A 19,284-nucleotide genomic window follows, 5' to 3' on the forward strand; every position below is an offset into this window, starting at 1 on the left:
AAACCTGATTATACAGAAATTAAAACTATATATTGTTGGCTTCTAAGTCAGTGTCAAAAGAAAACTTCACTAATTAGGCTCCATTTTTTAAAGCAAAATAACAATCAGAGACTCGATCTGTCCCAGACTAGAGGGCCGGATCTGGCCCGTGGGCCTTGAGTTTGACACATGTGGTCTACAGCTTTATGTAAATGACACCACAACAGTGTGAACACTGAGTCAGTATTCTCACCCTTTCCCTGTTTATAGTTTCTTCAGTAGAGCTTGACTGCAAACAGACTTCTTGACGTCTTATGGAGTACGACGGAGCCTTTAGTTCCCGAGACACTCGGATCAGATCTCCCAGGAAGCTCCTCCCTCCTCCTGCTGCGTCAAAATGCATTTCTTCCTGCTGGCTTCTCAACTCTGCTGTCCTTGCACAGATTTTTGCTTCCCTTACCACGACCAGACGTGTTTATTAAATATACTGAGACAGTACACGGTGCACAATAATGAGCGAACAAAGGAAACATGATGCTACGCTGCCCAGCCGAGGTGCACTTCCTCCCGGCCACCACAGCCACGAAGAGCCGCCTGTGTCTCAGTGGTCTCTTTAAGTTCAGAGGTTTCTAAGTTTTGCTGGGACTGTTGTAAAGACGACTGCATTTTCTAACAGCCCTCCATTAAAGCTCATAAACACGCCCACAACAGCTTCTGCCCAAACACACAATACTTGGCTCAAACGAGAAAAGATTCGGCCCAGGCCTTGTGTCACAAAGCGGCGGACGAAGCTGCTATGAGAACCAAAATGACATAATTTTCGTCACACAACCACGTGAACGAGAGACGACTTCATGACTATGTATGACAACAGCTTTAAACTCAATTCTTTTGTCTCTTTGGGAGAGTTTAAAACTTTGATAAAGTCTTCGGAAACTGAAGAGTGCAACTGCTCTTAAGTTTAACTTTTTATTTGTATTATGTTGATTCTGTTTGCTTCATTTAAAATGGTTCAAAACTTCCTGCTTAAGTGTGGCACAAGATGGCTACAAGAATAATTTAAGACAAACTAGAGTTGTGCTGTCCAGATATGCCAAAGTTAGTGTCTGACTCGACACTTTCTCACAGTTAATCATATATTTATAGACATAACAATTTTTTCTTTAGGTGGTTGTGTTGCTGGACAAAGATAAGAGAACAGATCCAGCCTGAGAATGGGTAACAAAGATAAACAGTCTGAGGGGCTGCTGTGATGTAATGCTCAGACCTGATAAGAGCCACACAAAAAAATAAGATTTTCTCAATTAATCAGTCTGCTTGAAGTTGCTACGTGGAGAGAAGAAGCTATTTATAGAAGAAATTTATTACAACTTTGTTGCTTTTAGTTTTAAAAATTGAGAATTTTAACACAGACTTATAATATTTTTGCCTGTGTCTGTTTGTCTATTACTAAAACATCCCATGAACCACAGGACAAATTTTAATCAAACTTTCAGAAAGTAATCTTTGGATGCACATTTACAACTCGTTAACTTTTGAAGTCAACCCAGTTCAAGATGGCTGCCACAGCCAACCGACTTCAGAAAACATACAAACAGCTCAGTCAGTTTTACAAATATTGAGCTTAAATTTCATTTGACATCATTCACAGCACATACGCTGACCATGACATCTGACAATATTTAATGAGATCCACCTTTTGTTCTTTTTAGGGTTTGACCAAAACGGCTACAACTCTTTTATCTCTCAGCAGAAGACGATCTCAGTCTAAAACTCTGGAGTGAATGGCGTGTGAATAGGTGATATAATGACATCTTTCAAGCAATGCTAGGACTTTAACCATGTTCAATATTAACAGAGAAGGAAATAAAGTGGACACAGTCTGCTGCAGCTCACCTTGTTTTTTCAGCTCCTCCATTTGCTCCTCCTTCTGATCCAGCTGATCAGTGAGACGAGTCGCTGACTCTAAAGCAGCGTTGGCTTCATCCAAATTCATCTAATGCGTTCAAATAAATGCATTTAATTTCAACGAGACGTTCGGTTTGGATGAATTTGCCGTTATATGAAAGGTATGCTTCTGTTATTAAGGGACTCCAGATTTACCTGCAGAGCAGATGCTTGGTCTTCAAGGATCAGAGCTTTTCTTTTCCACTCTTCCTTCTCTTTCTTGTGCTTCTCAAGTTCTGCTGAGTACATGGCTTTCTCCTCTGAGAAGAAAAGTAAATGAGTTACTACAATAAATGTGGAAACTCCAGTGGTATGTCCCATTAGCAAACGAAATAACAGGTACATTTAAACTTCTGGCCTAATCTAGTTTCTGTCTGCAGACTTGCCTTGCTGGAACTGCTCCAGCACCATCTGTAGGTTCGAGAGCGACACTGCGTACTGGTTGACCTGCTCCTGAGAGGTTCTGAGTTGAGCCAGAGCGTTGTCCCTCTGCTTCACCGCCCCACTTAACTGCTCCTGCAGAGACTCCACCTGCATGCTGGCCTGTTGGCTGAAAAAAAAGAGCAGACAGGTTATCTGTAGCTGACGAAAACAGAAAAGGAAATAAAAAGATCTCACAGGGATCAGGCAAGAGACCGAGGCAATCACAGCAGAAATGTTGGGTAAAAACATTAAAAAATAGATGCAGTTTGCAGTACAGCTGCTTTAAAATAGAACCAAAAAAATACATAAACACAATTATGTTAATAAATATCATCATTATTATTGAAAACAATGATTCAATAAAAGTGGAAACATTACACTTTTTGCATTTAAAAACAGCAAATTTTCCCTAAAGAGGAATATTTCCTTGATACCTTTCTGTTGAACTTTCACTGAAAATATCTTTTTTAAATATAGGGTACTGGATAAAAAATAAATCAGTAAAATCAGCAATATAGTGCACTTCCATTATATTGTAGGACTCCTTGAAATCCTAATTTTTATTTTTGAAACTTCTTTGTCAAGTAAACATGTTTTCATCCAAAAATGTCTGATCATGACATGGATTAATGACATTTCTATAATCAAACAGGGAAATCATCCAAAATTTCATGATTTTTGACAAATTTACACAACAATACAGCAATAAGCCCTCAGTTAAACTTAAACACAAGTCAGTTATAGACAAATAAAAGATCTTGCAGTCTTTTTTGTAAAACAAAGTTCCTTATTTATTTAAAATGAGAGCAAATAACCAGTTCTTATTGTGGTAAAATAGAACATAGAGGAACTAAAAATTCACTTTGTACTTTATAATTACATTAAATAAAGTGTAAAACTCTCATATTATAACTTTGTCTTATTTAATTCACTGTTAAAGATGAGGCTTTAGCTTCTTGTTTTGTTGTCAATGGTTTTCCTCTAAAGTTCAGCTGCTTCAGGACAGAGTTAACAAGCTTCAACTGAGATATTATCGTGTTAAAATTGCTTCACCTAATTTTTTCCCTTTTTTTCTTATAGCAGAAGATTCAATTTAACATATACAGCTTTAACAACCTTCCCCTCCTGGTTGTTCAGCCATGCTGTCATCAAGAGGAGTTTGTTGAAGTAAAGACTAACAGCAGATTGTTCTTTTGTTCGATTTAGTTCGTGTCGGTGGTTCCAATCCTTTATGTACCAACAAACTTGCTGGAAAGTTGTTCTCCCAAATCACACGCATTGCTCCGACGCTGATGGTTTTAAACTGTGTTTAGTGAGAAACACCTCGGTTTCTGAATGTGGGGGCGGAGCTGCGGCTCATTCAGGAGGAGAGATTTGAAAAAAAAAAAAAAGCTAAATATTTTAACAATAAACATTTTTTGTCAATTAGACTGTTTTTCTAACCATTTTATTTTTTTGCACAATCATAATTGACAGAAATAAATTAAAACTAAATCACTGGTGCTTACATAACTAAAACTACAAAAATAAGCCACTTAAATACATAAAATGGTTATTTTAAGAAAATCTACACTTATCTATTACGGCTCTTCCAGGACACGATTTAACTTTTACCTTATTGTGGCATAAATGTGTGTACAGTTTGGGATCTAAGCCATACTGGTGCCTCTGCATTGAATATTTAGTTCCAGACCTATTTATTTCATTAAACACACACAGCAGTTTTAGTTTCTACCAACCTGGCATTCTCCACAGCATTCGAGGATGTGGCCAGTTTCTCGTCCAACAGCGCCACCCGCCTGCGCAGTTCCGTCTCCCTGTCCTCGGCAGCGATGGCTTCTCTCGTGTACGAATCTTCAATTTCCAGCAGATGGTTGCGCAGCCTCTCCAGCTCCAAGTTGAGGCGCTGTTCTTTATCCCTCACGTGCTGCAGCTGGAAAAGAAGAGAGTCGTGTGAGCGGATCGACTGAAACAGCAAAGGGGTTTCAGCCAGAGGTTTAGACTAAGATCATCTTATAATGAGAGACGATTTAGCTGTTTTGGTCAAACCTTAAAAAAAAGAAAAGCATTATGTACGATCTGATGCAATATTGTAAGATTGCACTCAAGATCATGTGTTGTGAATGACTCTCAGCTGCTACCAGATAAAATTTTAGCTCAATATCTGGAAAAATGACTCAGTCATTTTGGTTGGTTAAGTCAATTAGCTGTGGCGGCCATCTTGAACTGGGTTGACTCCACACGTTAAATCAGTTTGTGATGTACAGCCAGGGATTACTTTCTGAATGTTTAATTAAAATCTGTCCAGTGATTCATGACATTTTTTGCTAACAGACGAACTGTTAAAGCTAACGTTTTAAGCAAAGACAAATATCTTTCGAGTATCTGTAAGAGATGACTCTCAGCTACTACCACACCAAATCTTAGCACAGTTTCTGTAAAACTGATTGAATTATAACCGTTTTCGTGTTTCCTCCGGTCAGTTAGCTGTGGAAGCCATCTTTCATCGGATTGGTTGCAAACATTAATCAGTTGTAGATATGAATCTAATGATTACTTTGAGAGCCATTAAAAATCAATCCAAGTCACAAAATATTATGCTAACAGAGTTTGTCATCACCTCTATAGTTGATGACAAGTTTTTAGGCAAAGTTCTAAGTCTGAGAGTACATGTTGGGGTTCAATCTCAGCTACTACCACAGCAAATTATAGCTCAATATCTGTAAAACTTGATAGAGTTAGTGTTTTTTTTTTTTTTTAAGTCAGATGGCTGTGGCGGCCATTTTGAATTGATGTGACTCCAAATGTTAATCAGTTGTAGATGTTCATCCAATGTTTAGTTTCCTTAGAGTTTCATCAAAATCTGTCCAGTGGCTCCGGAGATACTTTGGTAACAGACACACATACACACACACACGGATGGGCCAAAACATTATTCTCTACGTTCACCTTTCTTGCTTTGGTGGGCGATAAACATACACGTGCCCTTGTAGCATTTTAAAACATGCATCTATATATTTTCAATACTCATCCAAAAATGTAAAAGTAGGTTTCCATTATTAAATATGTATGATTTGAGCATTTATTTTGTGCTTTTCTGTCTTGTTGATGAATCACAGCTCTTTACTTTCACACATTTGGGCACACATCTGTACAATGTTTTCCTCTCCTCAGACATCAGTGCATGCATGGAGGGAAAAAAAAAGTCTCACCCAAGGACATTTCACAGTCCGGTCAGATAAAATCAAAAATGCAGCTGACGGGTGTTATCGTCTCACCTCAGTCTGTACCGCTGTGGTCTCCATCTGTTTCTGCTTGAGTGCCATCATCATCTGATCCCTCTCCTGCTGGAACATCACCGCTTTGTCCTGCATGGACTTCAGTTCGTTCAGGAGCTGATTCAGCTCACCAGATTTACCCTGTGTCACATTGACTTTTATTACAAAATGTTTCTTTTTTTTTTCCCCTCCAAGAAGAAGTACGTCAATAAATTCAAGAAAAACAAACAAAAAAAGACTGACCGTTTCTTTGTCTTTGAGCATTTTCTCCACCGTGGCAGCCTTCTCGCTCACTGCGCTCAGTTCAAACTCCTTCTCCCTTAGCAGGAGGGAAACCTGCATGTTTGTTTCCTGCAGAGCTCGGAACTCCGACTCCTTTTCTCGAGAGCGTGCAACCACCTGCTCGTTTTCTTCTTTCAGCTTCTTCGCCTCGATCTCCAGAATGAGCGCGCGCTCCTTCAGGTTGGTCACAGCCTGCTTCAGCACCTCGTTGTCGTTCTCGCGGTTCTGCAGAGCCTCTCTCACTTGGATTAGCTGGTCTCCCTTGGTTTTGATGAGCAAGTCCTTCTCTCTCACCGACCTCTGCAAGGACTCCAGTCTCTCTCTGAGCTGCCCAACCTCCTCAGCTTGACGACTCTGCTCGCTCTCCGAGGAGGATGCCGAGTTGGAGAGCCGGTGGTTGTTTTCTTGAAGAGTCCTGATCAGGTTTTCTTTCTCAGTCAGCAGTGCTTGCAGTCGTTCGAGCTCCTCCTGCAGCTTGTCCTTGTTTATAAGTGAAGCAGCCTGTTGGCTGGAGGCCTCAGCTGTGAGCGGAGGACTGCCCGACTGTCTGACTGGGATCTCAGGAGTCTGTGCTACGCTGTCCAGTTTGCCAAGCAGGACATCCTTGGTGGTGCTGAGCTGGCTGATTGTCTGCTGGACCTGCGCAAGTTCCAGGCTCAGGCTTCCCAACCTCTTCTCCTTCTGCTCGTAACTCTGAATCAGTCGAGCGTAGTCCACTGACAGCTTGGAGCTACAGTCGCTGTCAGCAGAGACCTGACTCTGAAGCTTGATCAGTTCTTCGTGGAGCTGAGCAGACTCCTGCTGCATGTTCTTCACTGTTGTGATCACCTGCTGCTTCCACTCTTCCATCTTCTTCACCTGCTGCTTCATCGAGTCTCTCTCCGTCAGCAGCTCCTCAAACTGATTGCTGCTGACGCCCCCAGAGGCAGCACCGTACTCCCCTCCCGACGACTGCAGGACAGTCACCAAGGTTTGGCACTTCTGAGTCAAGGCGTCGATCTCAATGTCCTTCTCCCGGATGATTCGAGACAGATTCTGGATGGTCTCCTTGAACATCTCTTGGCTCCCCGAGGGGTCGCTCATGTTGGAGAGGCGCTGGTTCTCCTGCTGAAGCTTCACCAAAGCGGCTTCCTTCCCAGCGACGATGTCCATGAGGCGGTGATAGTCGGACCGAAGCTGGCTGTTTTCTCTCGTCTTCTCGTTGAGCACGGCTAACATTTGCTCTCTCTCGACAGCGAACGCCTGCAGCTGCTGCTGCAAGTACAGCATGTCTTGGCTGTGTCCTCCACCCATGGAGACTCTGGCGTGAAGCGCCTGGATTTCCAGGTCTTTCTGTCGGATCATTTGAGAAAGCTTTCCCACTTCATCGTGAGAAACCACCAGCTGATCCAACTGCCTGGTCAACGATAGGTTTTTCTCATTCAGCTGGCTGATCTCAGTCTCTTTCTCCTTGATGCCCCTCACCAGTCGTTCGATTTCTACCTTAGACAGGTCATATTTCTCGTTGCCGTTCTCCTGATTTAGAGACTGCGTCTTGTGCTCCTGCAGGATGACCTCTCCTTGCGGAGCTGGAAAGCGGCCGAGGCTCTGGCTCTCTGTGAGCTGATCTACAGTTTGCTGCAGGCGGGCGATCTCTTCATCTCTGGCTTGGATGAGCCTGTCGTAGTTGAGCGTTGCCTGCTGATGGAGAGCGTGGGCCTGTTCCAGCTCACTCTGCTGAGCCTGCACAGACTGCTGGGATAAAAAGAAAGAAGCTTGCTGCTCCTCCGTGGTTCTCCTCAAGGTCTGAACCTCCTCTTCCAAGGAATTCTTGGAGGACTTTAACTGGGCGATCTCTGCCTCCAGTTCTGTAATGATATCCAGGGTCTTGGGCTCAGCCAGAGATTGGGGTCTGCTTTGTTGATCCTTGAGGCGATCGATCTCCTCTTTCAAATGGCTGTTCTCCTCCTTCATACCACCCAGCTGTTTATCCTTTTCCTCCATTGCCTGTTTATTGTTTTCAGCTTCCTTGGTCATGACTGAAACTCTATTCTCCATCTCAGTCTGTAAATCTGCAGCATTTTGTTTCAGAGTCTCCACAAAGATGTCTTTCTCTTGCAGCAAATCCGTCAGCTGCTTCTGCCCTGCAACTGTGATCGAGAGCATCTCGTTGGTGTCCCTGTGGTCAGACGCCAGCTGCTCCATGTCTCTCTTAAGCTTTGCGATCTCCAAGTCTTTTTCCTGGTTCAGTTTGATCGCAGACTCGTGTTCGGTCTGTAAAGCCGACGCGTCCATGGAGCGAGCTCGGGTCAGCTCCTCAATGGTCTGCTGGTACTGTTTCACCTGTTCGGTCAGCGTCCGTTCAGCCTGCGTCAATTCACCTTCGAGCTGATTTTTCTCCAGCCTTAAAGCTTCGATCCGTGTATCCTTCTCCCTCACAGTTCTGTTAAGGACAGTTTGGCTTTCTTTCAGCTGCTTGGTTAGCTCTTCTTCTTTACCCAAAGCATGCTCACACTCCTCCCTTAACCTCCTGGTCTCCATCTTCATCTCATACTCTTCAGACATTGCCTTTTCATAGGCGCTCTTCATTTGATCCAGTTCTCTCCTGAGGTCTGACAACTCCCTCTCCTTACCCTCCAGCTGCTCCGAAGCTCTCTGGGCCTCAGTTCCTCTCTCTTCTCCTTGGTCCAAAGCTGCTTTAGCGGCAGCTAGCTGCTCCTCTCGTTCCTGCAGGGTCTTCTTCAGTTCTGCGACTTCTCTTCGCGCTTCTCGGCTCTGCTCGTGTGCATGAGCCAGTTTGTCTTTCAGCTCCTTCAGCGTCCGTTCCAGCTGCTGCTTTTCCATGTGCAGGTCATTCAGAGTGAAAGCGCTCTGGCTGATTTTCTCCTTGTGAGAGTCCAGCTCTTGCTCCAGCGCCCTTTTCTGGTCTTTGGTTGTGTCACGTTCTGAAGTGACTCTTATTAGCTCAGCCTCAACTTCCTTCAACTGTTCAGACAGCTGCTCCTTCACGGAGATCATATGCTGGAATAAACAAGTTAAAAAAAAACAATAACTGAATACATTTCCCATGACTTTAACATCTTAGTTTTCTCCCCATAGTATTCACGCAAAGTAATTTTTTCTTTTTACAAATATTCTTGAGCCTGATAGATTCACCCAAATGATTCTGGTTGTTTACCTGCACAATTTCAATGGATTAATAAAGCAGTAAAGTATTGCATATGGTTTTATATCACAAAATGTGTGGAAATACTGTATGTACACTTAAAGAACCATAACCATACATGTGAAAATAACACGCAGCCATTTAATGTATTCAGTATTTGATTTTTTTCTGTCTAAAGCTGTAAAAATAGGACTAAATCAAGATGCACACAGGACAATTTAAAACATGTATTATTGTAAAACGGAAAAATGGCATTAAAATATGTAGAATTAGTAATCAGAAATTTAAAAAATAACACTTAAGCAGATAAAGAAAGTAAGTCAGACCTGCGTTGCTTCTTGGTTTTGTCGATCTAGCTCCTCCAGCTCAGACATCAGGGTGTCTCGCTCCTCCTCGGTGGCTCTCAGGACCTTCTCTCCCCTCTCCAGCGCCACCTTCAGATCTTCTACAGACTCCGTATCAGACTCCATTAGGGCTTTACTGTTATTAATCATTTGTTCTTCTGACAGTTTCAGTCTTTGCTGCAGATCAAGCTGTGAACAGAAAAAAAAAATAATTTAAATAACTTAATACCATAGTCTTTTGTTGATATGTGGCACGTTCACATTGTATTATTAAATTGAAGAAACTCGACCAAAAAACGACCCACATTCTATTTTTTGTAATATAAAACAACTAATTAAACATTCAGAGCATTACATTCGTTACTCTGGTGAAAGACTGGTAATGATCTAACTAAAACTTTAAAAATGCACCTGTTCAACACTTTGCTTTATAAAGAGCTAATAGGCGGTAAAAGATTTGTTAGAGATACTTCGGCCAGCCAGAAAACGAATTTTATGACAAAACAAACCTTTTCTTGTTCCAGGACCTCCTTTTCTTGCCTCAATAGTCCGATGGTGGTGCTCAGTTCTAATATGTCTGCATGCTCCACCTCTTCCTTTGGCTCCGTCTGAAAGGTGTCATTACAAATAATAATAAATTAGCTGTAAATAAGAAATTGCAGCACATCAAATCGTACTATTCATGTTCATACTTGCCTCAGGCAGGCTTTTTAGTCTCCCTATTTCTTTTTCTGCACCTAAAAAAAAGATTTTTTTTTAGTTATTATACAAAATAATGGTAGATAAATAAACGAGGACACAGGTATGTCTTCATGTGGGACAAAAAAATTCAGTAAAAATACGACCACATTATTAACAACTAGTATGAATTCTTAATGGCTTCACTGAAAGTTGCTGAAGAAGCTGAAACTGAGTTATTAAAATAAATGAAGCGAAACACGAGCTAATAGTAGCAAAACAAGCTGAAAGCAGCACTAGTTAAAATCTAAAAGCAACAAAAATAACAAAAAGTTATCTAAACGTAGCGTAAGAAGAGAAAATACAGCGTATGTACTGAAGCATATTTTAAGAACAACAACGTTTTAAAGGAATTAAAGATCTTAATGTATTTCTATGGGGAAATTTTGTAAATAAAAAAGTTAAATATTTTGAAAAGTCTAAAAGTCACAAAAAAGTCACTGCACCCATCCCCTGATTGAGATTGAATGTGAATGGATAAAATGCAGAAGTAACTAGATTACAAAAAACATTTTGAAAACTTAAAGACAGTGCTGAATGCTGAATTGGCTTTCACAAAATAAACTTAAATAACCTGTGGCTACAGTATCAAAGCAGACTTTCTAGGACAGACAAGTAGCTTTAGTCGACATGTATATAAAAATACCTTCAAGTTTAGCTCTTAACGTGTGGATCTCGTGTTCCAGCTGAGCCTTCTGCAGAGCCTTCCCCTCCTGCTCCTGCACTCGTGTCTGGAGCTCGACCACGGACGCCTGCAGCCGTGAGTAGTTCTGCAGAAGCCCGGCGTTCTCTTCTTGGGCTTCGTCCCTCTCCAGCTGCAGGGCGGCCCGCTGCCTCTGTGCGTCCTCCAGACTGGCAGACAGTTCAGCCAGCTGCTTCTCACGCTGCTCTGCTGCTTCTTCTAGAGACTTTACGCTTGTCTGAAGTTTAAGCACTTTGGATGCATCTGACGAGGAGCTGACTTGACTGCTTCCTGCACAGAATTATTTAAAGTAGAAATCTTATTTACTTGTCTAACATCATTATTTCATGCTATTCTATAACACAAAAGTGCCTGTAGGTAGCATACAGGTACAGAACGTTTGCTACAATAGACTTTAAGCAGCTAAAATGACCAAAACAGATACTAAAACTAAAATAAATAAAAATGAAGTTAAATTAGCAGAACAGATGCTAAAATAATCAGAACTGTAGCTAAGAGCTAAAAGTAGCAGAATGGTAGTCAAAAGTGGTAGAAAGGAAGTTAAAAGAGAACAATGTTTTTCAAGGATTTGAAGAGATCCAAATGCAACTCTATGGAGAACTTTATTTAAAATAAAGTTAAATAATATGAAAAATATTAATGTTACAAAGAACAAAAGCCATACTGTACTGGTTAAAATAGCACAAAGTATGCAGTAGTAATCCGCAAAAAAACAACATACAGAAGAAACCATGAACAGGAAAACGGTATGAATGCTGACTCAGCATTCACACAACTAACCATTGTGAACCTGATCCTCCAGTTCCTCTATCCGTTCTTCATACTCTCTTAGCTCTTCTCTGTGCCGCCGGGTAACTTCGGCCATCTTTTGTCGCTGAGCATCCTGAAGCGCTGCCAGCTCATGCTGGTGTTCATCCACCTCACGGCTCATCTCATCTCGTAGCTCCTGCTCCGACAAAGACAAAAAAGGGACATTATCCGTGTCCTTACTGTCCAACAAGGCTGCGCTCTCAGAGCACTTAAAAGGCACACTCTTAATATAATATATACTGACAACATAAGAAGCTGTAACATCTACCTTTATAGTTTTTTGTAGCTTAAGAATCTCCCCCTGGTCGCCATTAGCAGTTCCTGTCGCTGTAGATGCCTGAAACAGAGAAATATACAAACTTATAGGAACAGACTTTTATTTCATTGCTTAGCTGATAATAACTTTAGGTTCCTTGCGTAACCCCGGTTCTCTGAGTAGCATGAGTGAGTGTCTCACTTAGACGGGATCTTATCAGAAGCTCCTGACTCACAGAGCATGTTATGAGCAGATGCTGTGCATAACATGCTCTGTGGTTATTTGGATTACTGAATGTGCCAGAGGTGGTGCTGTAACATCAAGCCCTTGTAGAACTAAGCAAATGCGTGGGGAGCCTGTGGGAGGAAACTGAAGTACCTGGAAAAAACCAACACGTGCATGGGGAGGACATGTAAACGCCACGCAGAAAAGCCCCAGGCAGGAAGAAAACCAGCAACCTTCTGGCTGTAACGCTACAGTGCTAACTACTGCCCCATTAAAGCTGAAGTTCAAGGTCAACGTGCGTCACTTTTTCTGATCACACCATCAGCTGAATTTCAAATTATAATGGGCTACATGGAAAAAGAAAAAGAAAAAAAGCCAGACAAAAATTCACCAAAGTGCATGCTGACGAGAACCAAAGTTTCTGAGAGAAGTTTCTTGGACCAATTAGACAGAACTGGAGCTTTTTAGCTTCAGTCACATGAGTTGTTTTTGTTTTCATTATTGTGGAAGGGCACCAACTTATTTTACACACATCTGTATATACATGCATAAATACAATGTGCTGTTTGCTGATAAAACTTAAAAAATCACTCAACTTTCTCTTCAGAATGGCATTTTGTGTTTTAAGGCAATTACTGTGCCTAATATTTTAATCAGCAACAAATTATTCAAGAAATCAATTATTTTTAATAAAATGCATCAAGGAACTACTGTAATTTTTAAGATTATTTGAAATTCACATCTGTAAGTTACCTGAAAGCTCTAGGCAGCTGAAACATTAAATATACAGGTTTTAATTGACAGAGATCAACAAATGTTTTCTTGAACTCAGTCTGGTCAAACAGATTAGAATCATGCCTTGGACAGACTGTGGTTTATTAATTAGACTGATAAATTTCTACAGTAAAAGGTTTTAACACGGTCCTACGCTTCAGTCACCTGAGACATTCTCCTCCAGTGGGCCAACTCCGCCTCCAGACGCATGACTTCTGTGGATAGCCTGTTGATTTCTTGTTGCGACCAAAGAACGTCGCTGATGTCGATTTCGTCACTGTGAAAGCCCTGATGAGACCCCGGGTGATGGGTTAGGAAGGTAGCAGGCGAGGAGGAGGTGGTGGTCAGGGAAGCGGTGGTGACGGGCAGAACCGCAGGGGAAACCGCGGCAGACTGGGCCGACTGCTGGAACTTCTGCACGTCTTCTTGGAGCCCACTTTCCCGAGCTTTGAGATGACTAATCTCCACCTGGGTGACAAATAAAACCAGCATCAAATCTGAGCTTTATGTCCACAGTCTGTCTGAACAAAACTTAAGATTATGGATTTCTTTTTATAAGCAAACTACAAATGTTTTAAAATGTTATAATCACATCTATCTACAGAGATGTCTGTGTGTCCCCTACATATTCACACTGCCAAGTGTAATGTACGTACATCTTTCTGTTGCAGGAGCGTTCTGTACTCTGCAGATTGTTGTTTAATCTGGATCTCTGATGCCTCCAGCTTCTCCTCGAGCTCTGCATGAAGCCTTTTCAATCTGTCATACTGCAACAGTTCGTGAGGAGACAAGGGTCACTTTCAAAAGAAAAAACCTTTCACTTCTACAGGGCTACTGACACATATCAGAGGTCACAGTAGTACTGATAGTCACTTAACACAGTGATCTACATCATATACTGACGACAAGTAATGAATACGTCTCACGCAGCTGATCGCAACGACCATGTCGAAAGTATTACTCTCTTAATGTCAACAAAAACATCGTATTTCAAGTGAACCAAAATGAATTCGTCTTTGGGCTTGAAAATGGAGACACAGGAGTCTATTGAACTGAACACACTCACTGTAATCTTGGTTTCCATGACGACTCAAAGATCAATTTTTGGTTAATATGCTCTCTGTTCAGGAGGCAGAGAAAGATTAAAAAGAACCTGAAAGTGTGAATAACTTATGTTGAAAGCTGTAAATAACAAGTAGGTTTTGATGTGTTAAAAGTTAAATGTTTAATCTTTTAATTCCCCTCGTGTCCTATAAATTTTCACACCGCACCTTAAGCTTGATACCAACTTTATTTTTGCTTTTCAGCTCTGACAGTTATGACTGTCACCACCTGAGTAATGTTGCGTTTGTAATTCATGTATACGAAGGGTGAGAGAAATGGGTACCATAAATTTGAAGTAACGTTAGAATAACCTGCAATTTTTATTTTCCATGAAGACATTGCAAAGTCTTTTGCAAATCTTTTAAGAGTAGAAAACAAAACATGAGCGTGCCATCCATTCACCTTTTTTGTGTTGGTAAGAAACATTTCCTGGAAGTTATCCCAGCGTAAAACCGAGCAAGTTTAAAATGGCATTTTTAGATTTGCACAGGGATTATTTTATCTTGACTACAGGTCTCAGGTTGGACTTTATCGTCTTCAAACTGACAAATCAGTTACAGCAACATAAAGTGTTTAGTTCAGCTCACTTTTGCTTTTCTTGCTGAAGCAACGGAACCCGTTTTGTGAAAAAGACAACTGGGAAAAGAGGAGAAAAAAAAACGGACCTCAGATTTCTGAGCAGTAAAGGCAGCCTCCACGTCAGCCAGCTTTGAATTGGACACCTGAAGTTCTGTGGCAGCGTCTGTAGGGACACGATTGCAGCGAGAGTAAGACGGGGACAGGGTTTAAGAGTGAAATATTACTTCCATTAAAACATTAATATCAAGTCAAGACAAAAAACTTGCAGAACAGACTGAATGACCAGAATGCATGATTCACCTACAAAGCTGGATGATTTCACAAAAAGTTATACATTTTTAAATTATATATTTTGACTCACCAGGAAACAAATAATAAAAAAAATCTGTATAGTTTTTTTCCCTCCTCTATTTGGATCACAGATCAGAGAGTTTCAGCTTATGTTGAGCTGAAAGTCAGTTTTCAGGATCATGAAGGAGGGGCAACCCAATTCAAGATGGCTGCCACAGCCAAATGACTTTTGATAACAAGAACAAATGGCTATAAATTAGCCAATTTCACAGATATTGAGCTAAAATTTGATTTGATAGTAGCTGACAGCCATTTACAACACATACTCCAAACACTAAGAGATAATGTCATTTTCAAGTTTGACCAAAACGGCTGAGACTGTCATTTCTCATCTCATCTCAAGACGAAGTTAGTTTAAGACTCTGGCATGAAAGGCAGCGAGTAATATGAACTCCCTTCAAGGAATGCTAGGTCATGATTAAAAATCTCAATGTAATTTTCCAGAAAAGGCAATCAGGAAGCGGGAAGGTGGAGTATGTTATTCCATATGTTTTAGGTTTTCCATACTTATGGAAAGTACTAAAACCAAATTCTGTACTTTTCCAGCCTTCTCGAGGCTGGGTAAGAACCCTGGTGGGAGGAATTTATGCTTCTGCTTTTTGACTGGAGCTGTGACTTGGAGATCTGCGGCCAAAGTTCTCCGTCAGTCGATATTTTATCTGTTTGCTTTCGACTGACGACATCGTTAGTTTATTGGGTCGAATCTGATCAGATCTTCCAGCGTAAGATGCAAAGTATTTATTTTACAATACCTGACCACAAGAAACTCCTAAACTAGAGAGCAATGTCTCTGACCTATGTCTAAGCTACAGAATGAATGAATGTGAGCAATCCTTGTGATAACTGACTAACAGCTGAACTGTAAGCCTCAACATAAGGCTGATATTTCCTTTATATACTCATCTGTTTATTGAATTTTAAGTCATGCCTGCTGACAGACAGATGTAGTTTCTGCTGCCGTCAGAATGCGACTCTAACTTCCTCTTTTTGCTTTACTTGTTTTACCTCCATCTGGTCCGTTCAGATTCCAGGATCTGAACTTCAGGGGTGCTCAGCCCCCAGCGAACAGCTGATCAGGGCTCTTGGCCAAACCTTTCCATGTTCCTCTCTCTCTCATCGTATCACAAAACAATTAAAACATGTATATATTTAAAGAGAGAATAAAAAAAGTAGCCATTCATGAAATAGGGGTAGAAGTGATGAAGAGCGGAGAAGAGAAGAGCCTCCTCTTAAGTAGAGAGCAAAGTGTTTGCCGGTGGGAAAATGTGTCACCTTAAATCAGGAATAACCAATAGGAGCAATCCAAGTTCATGAGGTCATTTAACGGCGGACAACGTAAAGACGTATAATTCCAGGAAAACAACTTTGTTTTGTTTCCATCAGTCACGTGGTTCAGCCAGTTTAGCCGCTGGATCTGAGCTGCGGACTGGGCTGATACGCCACTTGAAAGGGAGCGTAAACCACACCCAACCGGGTAACCGCTTTGTCGTCCGGGGTGCAAATGGTGTGCACCAACTCTCCTTCTCCTCAACCATTTAGCAAATACATCAGATCTGAGACAGTGCAGGTGTAAAAGCAGTGAAGAGCCGCTGACTGAATCAAACTGGATAAAGTCAACTCTTCATTTTAGTGAGCAGTCTGATATTATTCAGACAAAAACAGTCAGAAAGGGAAGACAAATTCAAACGTTTTCTTGACACAATAAGCACCCCCACTTTACCTTATATTTCAGGAAATTAATGTCTGTGTTTAGTTAAAAATTGTACTTATTTTAGGGTCCGCTGACATTGTTTGGTGCAACTTGCATCTCCTGTGTTTACCTGCAGACTCTGCTCAGATGGAAAAACGGAAATGGACGCTTTCAAATTAAAAGCTGGTTTCAAATGAAAAAAATTATGACATTCTTGCTTTGTCACTAAATGTATCAGATTTGTGGTTCATTTGGGCTCGTCCACATTTACACTATCTTTAAAAGCAACTTTTTTAAATCTAAGGTTTGAGAATTACATATCCCCACATAATCATGATGACAGTTTCTTCGTTTTTCAGGATGCCTAGTTAAAATTTAGGGGCGCTCGTCTGACTCATTCTCATTTCTTTTGCCTTTGGCAGCAGATCCGCTCTCATACTTCCACTTAAACACGTTTTCCCAGATTCCACCCTTGTCTTAATCCGACACAGACCACAGCCAGACTAATGTAGGTTAAATCATGTGACTCAAGCTTCCACGTGGTTTTTGACACATACAATACATCTGGAAAAACTACTGGATCAAACTCTTTGAAACTGTACCATTTAATATAGTTCAGGAGAACCTTTGATATGTTTGATTTCATAGTTTGAAATGAGTAACTTTAATGCCTGTCTAAATATAATACTTGTTTATATATGTAGAGTTATAGCAGCAATGATGATGCAAGAGTTTGTGAAATTTGTGACTACTTTGACAAAAATTAGTGTGCCGTCTGGGTAAATTTCTGAAGTGGATATGTGTTTTTTTTTTCAGACTTTTGTAAGGTCAACCTAAAATGATGGTTCTGTGGCCCAAATCTAATAAATATATAAAGGTAAACAAGACCTGGGCAGTCATGTTTGGCCATGTTTGTTATATTGTTGGATAGTTTTAATGCGGATTGTTTAAATACATGTGGTACATCTGTGTGAGACAGAGCACAGTGAAATATTCTTTACATTTTGATTTTAATCTTTAAGACGCTTTTTAAAAAAGCATGAAAGCAGTTTCTTGTGTTAGGGACTCATTTTTTATGATTTGTAGAACAGATATTATGATTTCTGCCACAATTAAGGACTAATCAATTAAGTAAGTGTTATTGCCACACTTGGACCACAAAAAGGGACACCGAGAAGAGGAGTCCTAGAGGATATTTAGTCTTTTAGGTGTGCAGTCTGACCAACAGGTGAGCTCATATTTCTGACACCACAGACAAACGAAGGGACACAGACTCACCCCCGACTTCTTCCACACCTTCCAGGAGCATGTCTTTGGTAAAGTTGGATATTTGCCCGGTAAAAGACGACAAGCTCCCGCCGACCTGGCCCAGAGACTGGCCGAGGCCAGAACCGAGTCCGCCCAGCCACGATGACATGTCCAGAACCGATCAGAACCACAACAAAATAAAAAACAAAACAACCCGAGGGGGACGACAGCTAGCTTCGCTTTGACCGAAAATACGACACCGCCAGCCCGGTCATTAGGCTCGACTGTAGGTTCTCGTCTCCAGAACCGTCCGAATCCACCTCCTCGGGTCCGGAACAAAGTGGTTCCACAGCCCGAGCACGAGCCCGGCTAACAACAGCTGCTCGGTCTCAGGGAAGAACCTGTCAAATTAAAACACATTAGCTCAAAGAGGACGGGCTTCGCTTTGGAGTCGGCCTGCAGCTACAGTCGCTATCGTCCTTAGCCTGTTCAGCGGGTTGTTGTCAGCCTACAGACCGAAAAGTGCCACCTCAACTGGAGCCATTATTATCTCCCAGCTCCGCTAACAGCTTTGACGTGGACACGGAGCTCAGCAGCGGTGCATTGTGGGATACTGGAGGACCAACAAAGTCTAAGGGCCCTCCCTCAGCGACTGACAACAACAACAACAACAACATTGCTGAATAACTGTAGCTGCCCAACTGGTATCTTTACGCTGTTTTATAAAAACATTTAGTTCAGTTTTACTCTACAGCATGGAAAATGAAACTACGGAAGCCCATTTCCGCCACTCTGAAAAAAAAGCTCTGGTATGAATGAGGTACTAATTCAAATTTTACTTAGTATCTCATAAATTATTACTTAGCATTTTGCAGTTATGAGATGCTAAATCACAGTTGTGAGATTATAATTAATGACAAATTATGATTTAATATCTTATTATGACTTAGCATCTCATACTTAAGAGATACTATCTCAAAATTATGACTTAACAGCACATATTTATGAGATGCTAAGTTATAATTTTGAGATATATTTACTATTACGTTGGAAGAGCCCATTTTTTAGCCCATTTTTATCATAAATATTTTGAAATTAATAATTCTTCTTCTTACACCATTCTTTGGACCATTGCCTTGCTGCGTGATCCATTTTCTTGAGATTTGGTTTAAGTTTAAATTTCTTTCCAGCATTTTCTTTACCCGTTCCTCCTTTCTGGGTCACGGGAGCTGGTGCCTATCAGGTGTACACCCTGGACAGGCTGCAAGTCCATCACAGAGCCACATACAGACAAACAACCATTCTCACTCAGACTTAGGGACAAGACTTAGATGGAGGAAGCCCACACGTGCATGAGGAGAACATGTACACTTCGCACAGAAAGGCCGAGAGGCGACCCTGTGTCCTT

The 19,284-nt window shown here is 41.2% G+C and overlaps 1 protein-coding gene across 1 annotated transcript in view; it reads right to left on the reverse strand.

Moving 5' to 3' along the window:
• trip11 (thyroid hormone receptor interactor 11) overlaps positions 1–18,466 on the reverse strand; it is a 28,240-nt gene extending 9,774 nt beyond the window's left edge. The window contains exons 1-16 of the mRNA XM_017416303.3: positions 17,907–18,466; positions 14,674–14,750; positions 13,561–13,671; positions 13,070–13,372; positions 11,918–11,986; positions 11,620–11,785; positions 10,783–11,109; positions 10,095–10,135; positions 9,908–10,006; positions 9,381–9,587; positions 5,871–8,909; positions 5,628–5,768; positions 4,089–4,282; positions 2,313–2,476; positions 2,083–2,186; positions 1,876–1,975 (exon numbers count right to left, since the gene is read on the reverse strand). Coding sequence (XP_017271792.1) covers positions 1,876–1,975; positions 2,083–2,186; positions 2,313–2,476; positions 4,089–4,282; positions 5,628–5,768; positions 5,871–8,909; positions 9,381–9,587; positions 9,908–10,006; positions 10,095–10,135; positions 10,783–11,109; positions 11,620–11,785; positions 11,918–11,986; positions 13,070–13,372; positions 13,561–13,671; positions 14,674–14,750; positions 17,907–18,045 — 5,281 coding nt within the window. The 5' untranslated portion in view covers positions 18,046–18,466. The remainder of the gene's footprint in view (positions 1–1,875; positions 1,976–2,082; positions 2,187–2,312; positions 2,477–4,088; positions 4,283–5,627; positions 5,769–5,870; positions 8,910–9,380; positions 9,588–9,907; positions 10,007–10,094; positions 10,136–10,782; positions 11,110–11,619; positions 11,786–11,917; positions 11,987–13,069; positions 13,373–13,560; positions 13,672–14,673; positions 14,751–17,906) is intronic.
• Between the last annotated feature and the right edge of the window lie 818 nt (positions 18,467–19,284).

Source organism: Kryptolebias marmoratus, linkage group LG10 (assembly GCF_001649575.2).
Source record: "Kryptolebias marmoratus isolate JLee-2015 linkage group LG10, ASM164957v2, whole genome shotgun sequence".
Lineage (NCBI taxonomy): Eukaryota > Metazoa > Chordata > Actinopteri > Cyprinodontiformes > Rivulidae > Kryptolebias > Kryptolebias marmoratus.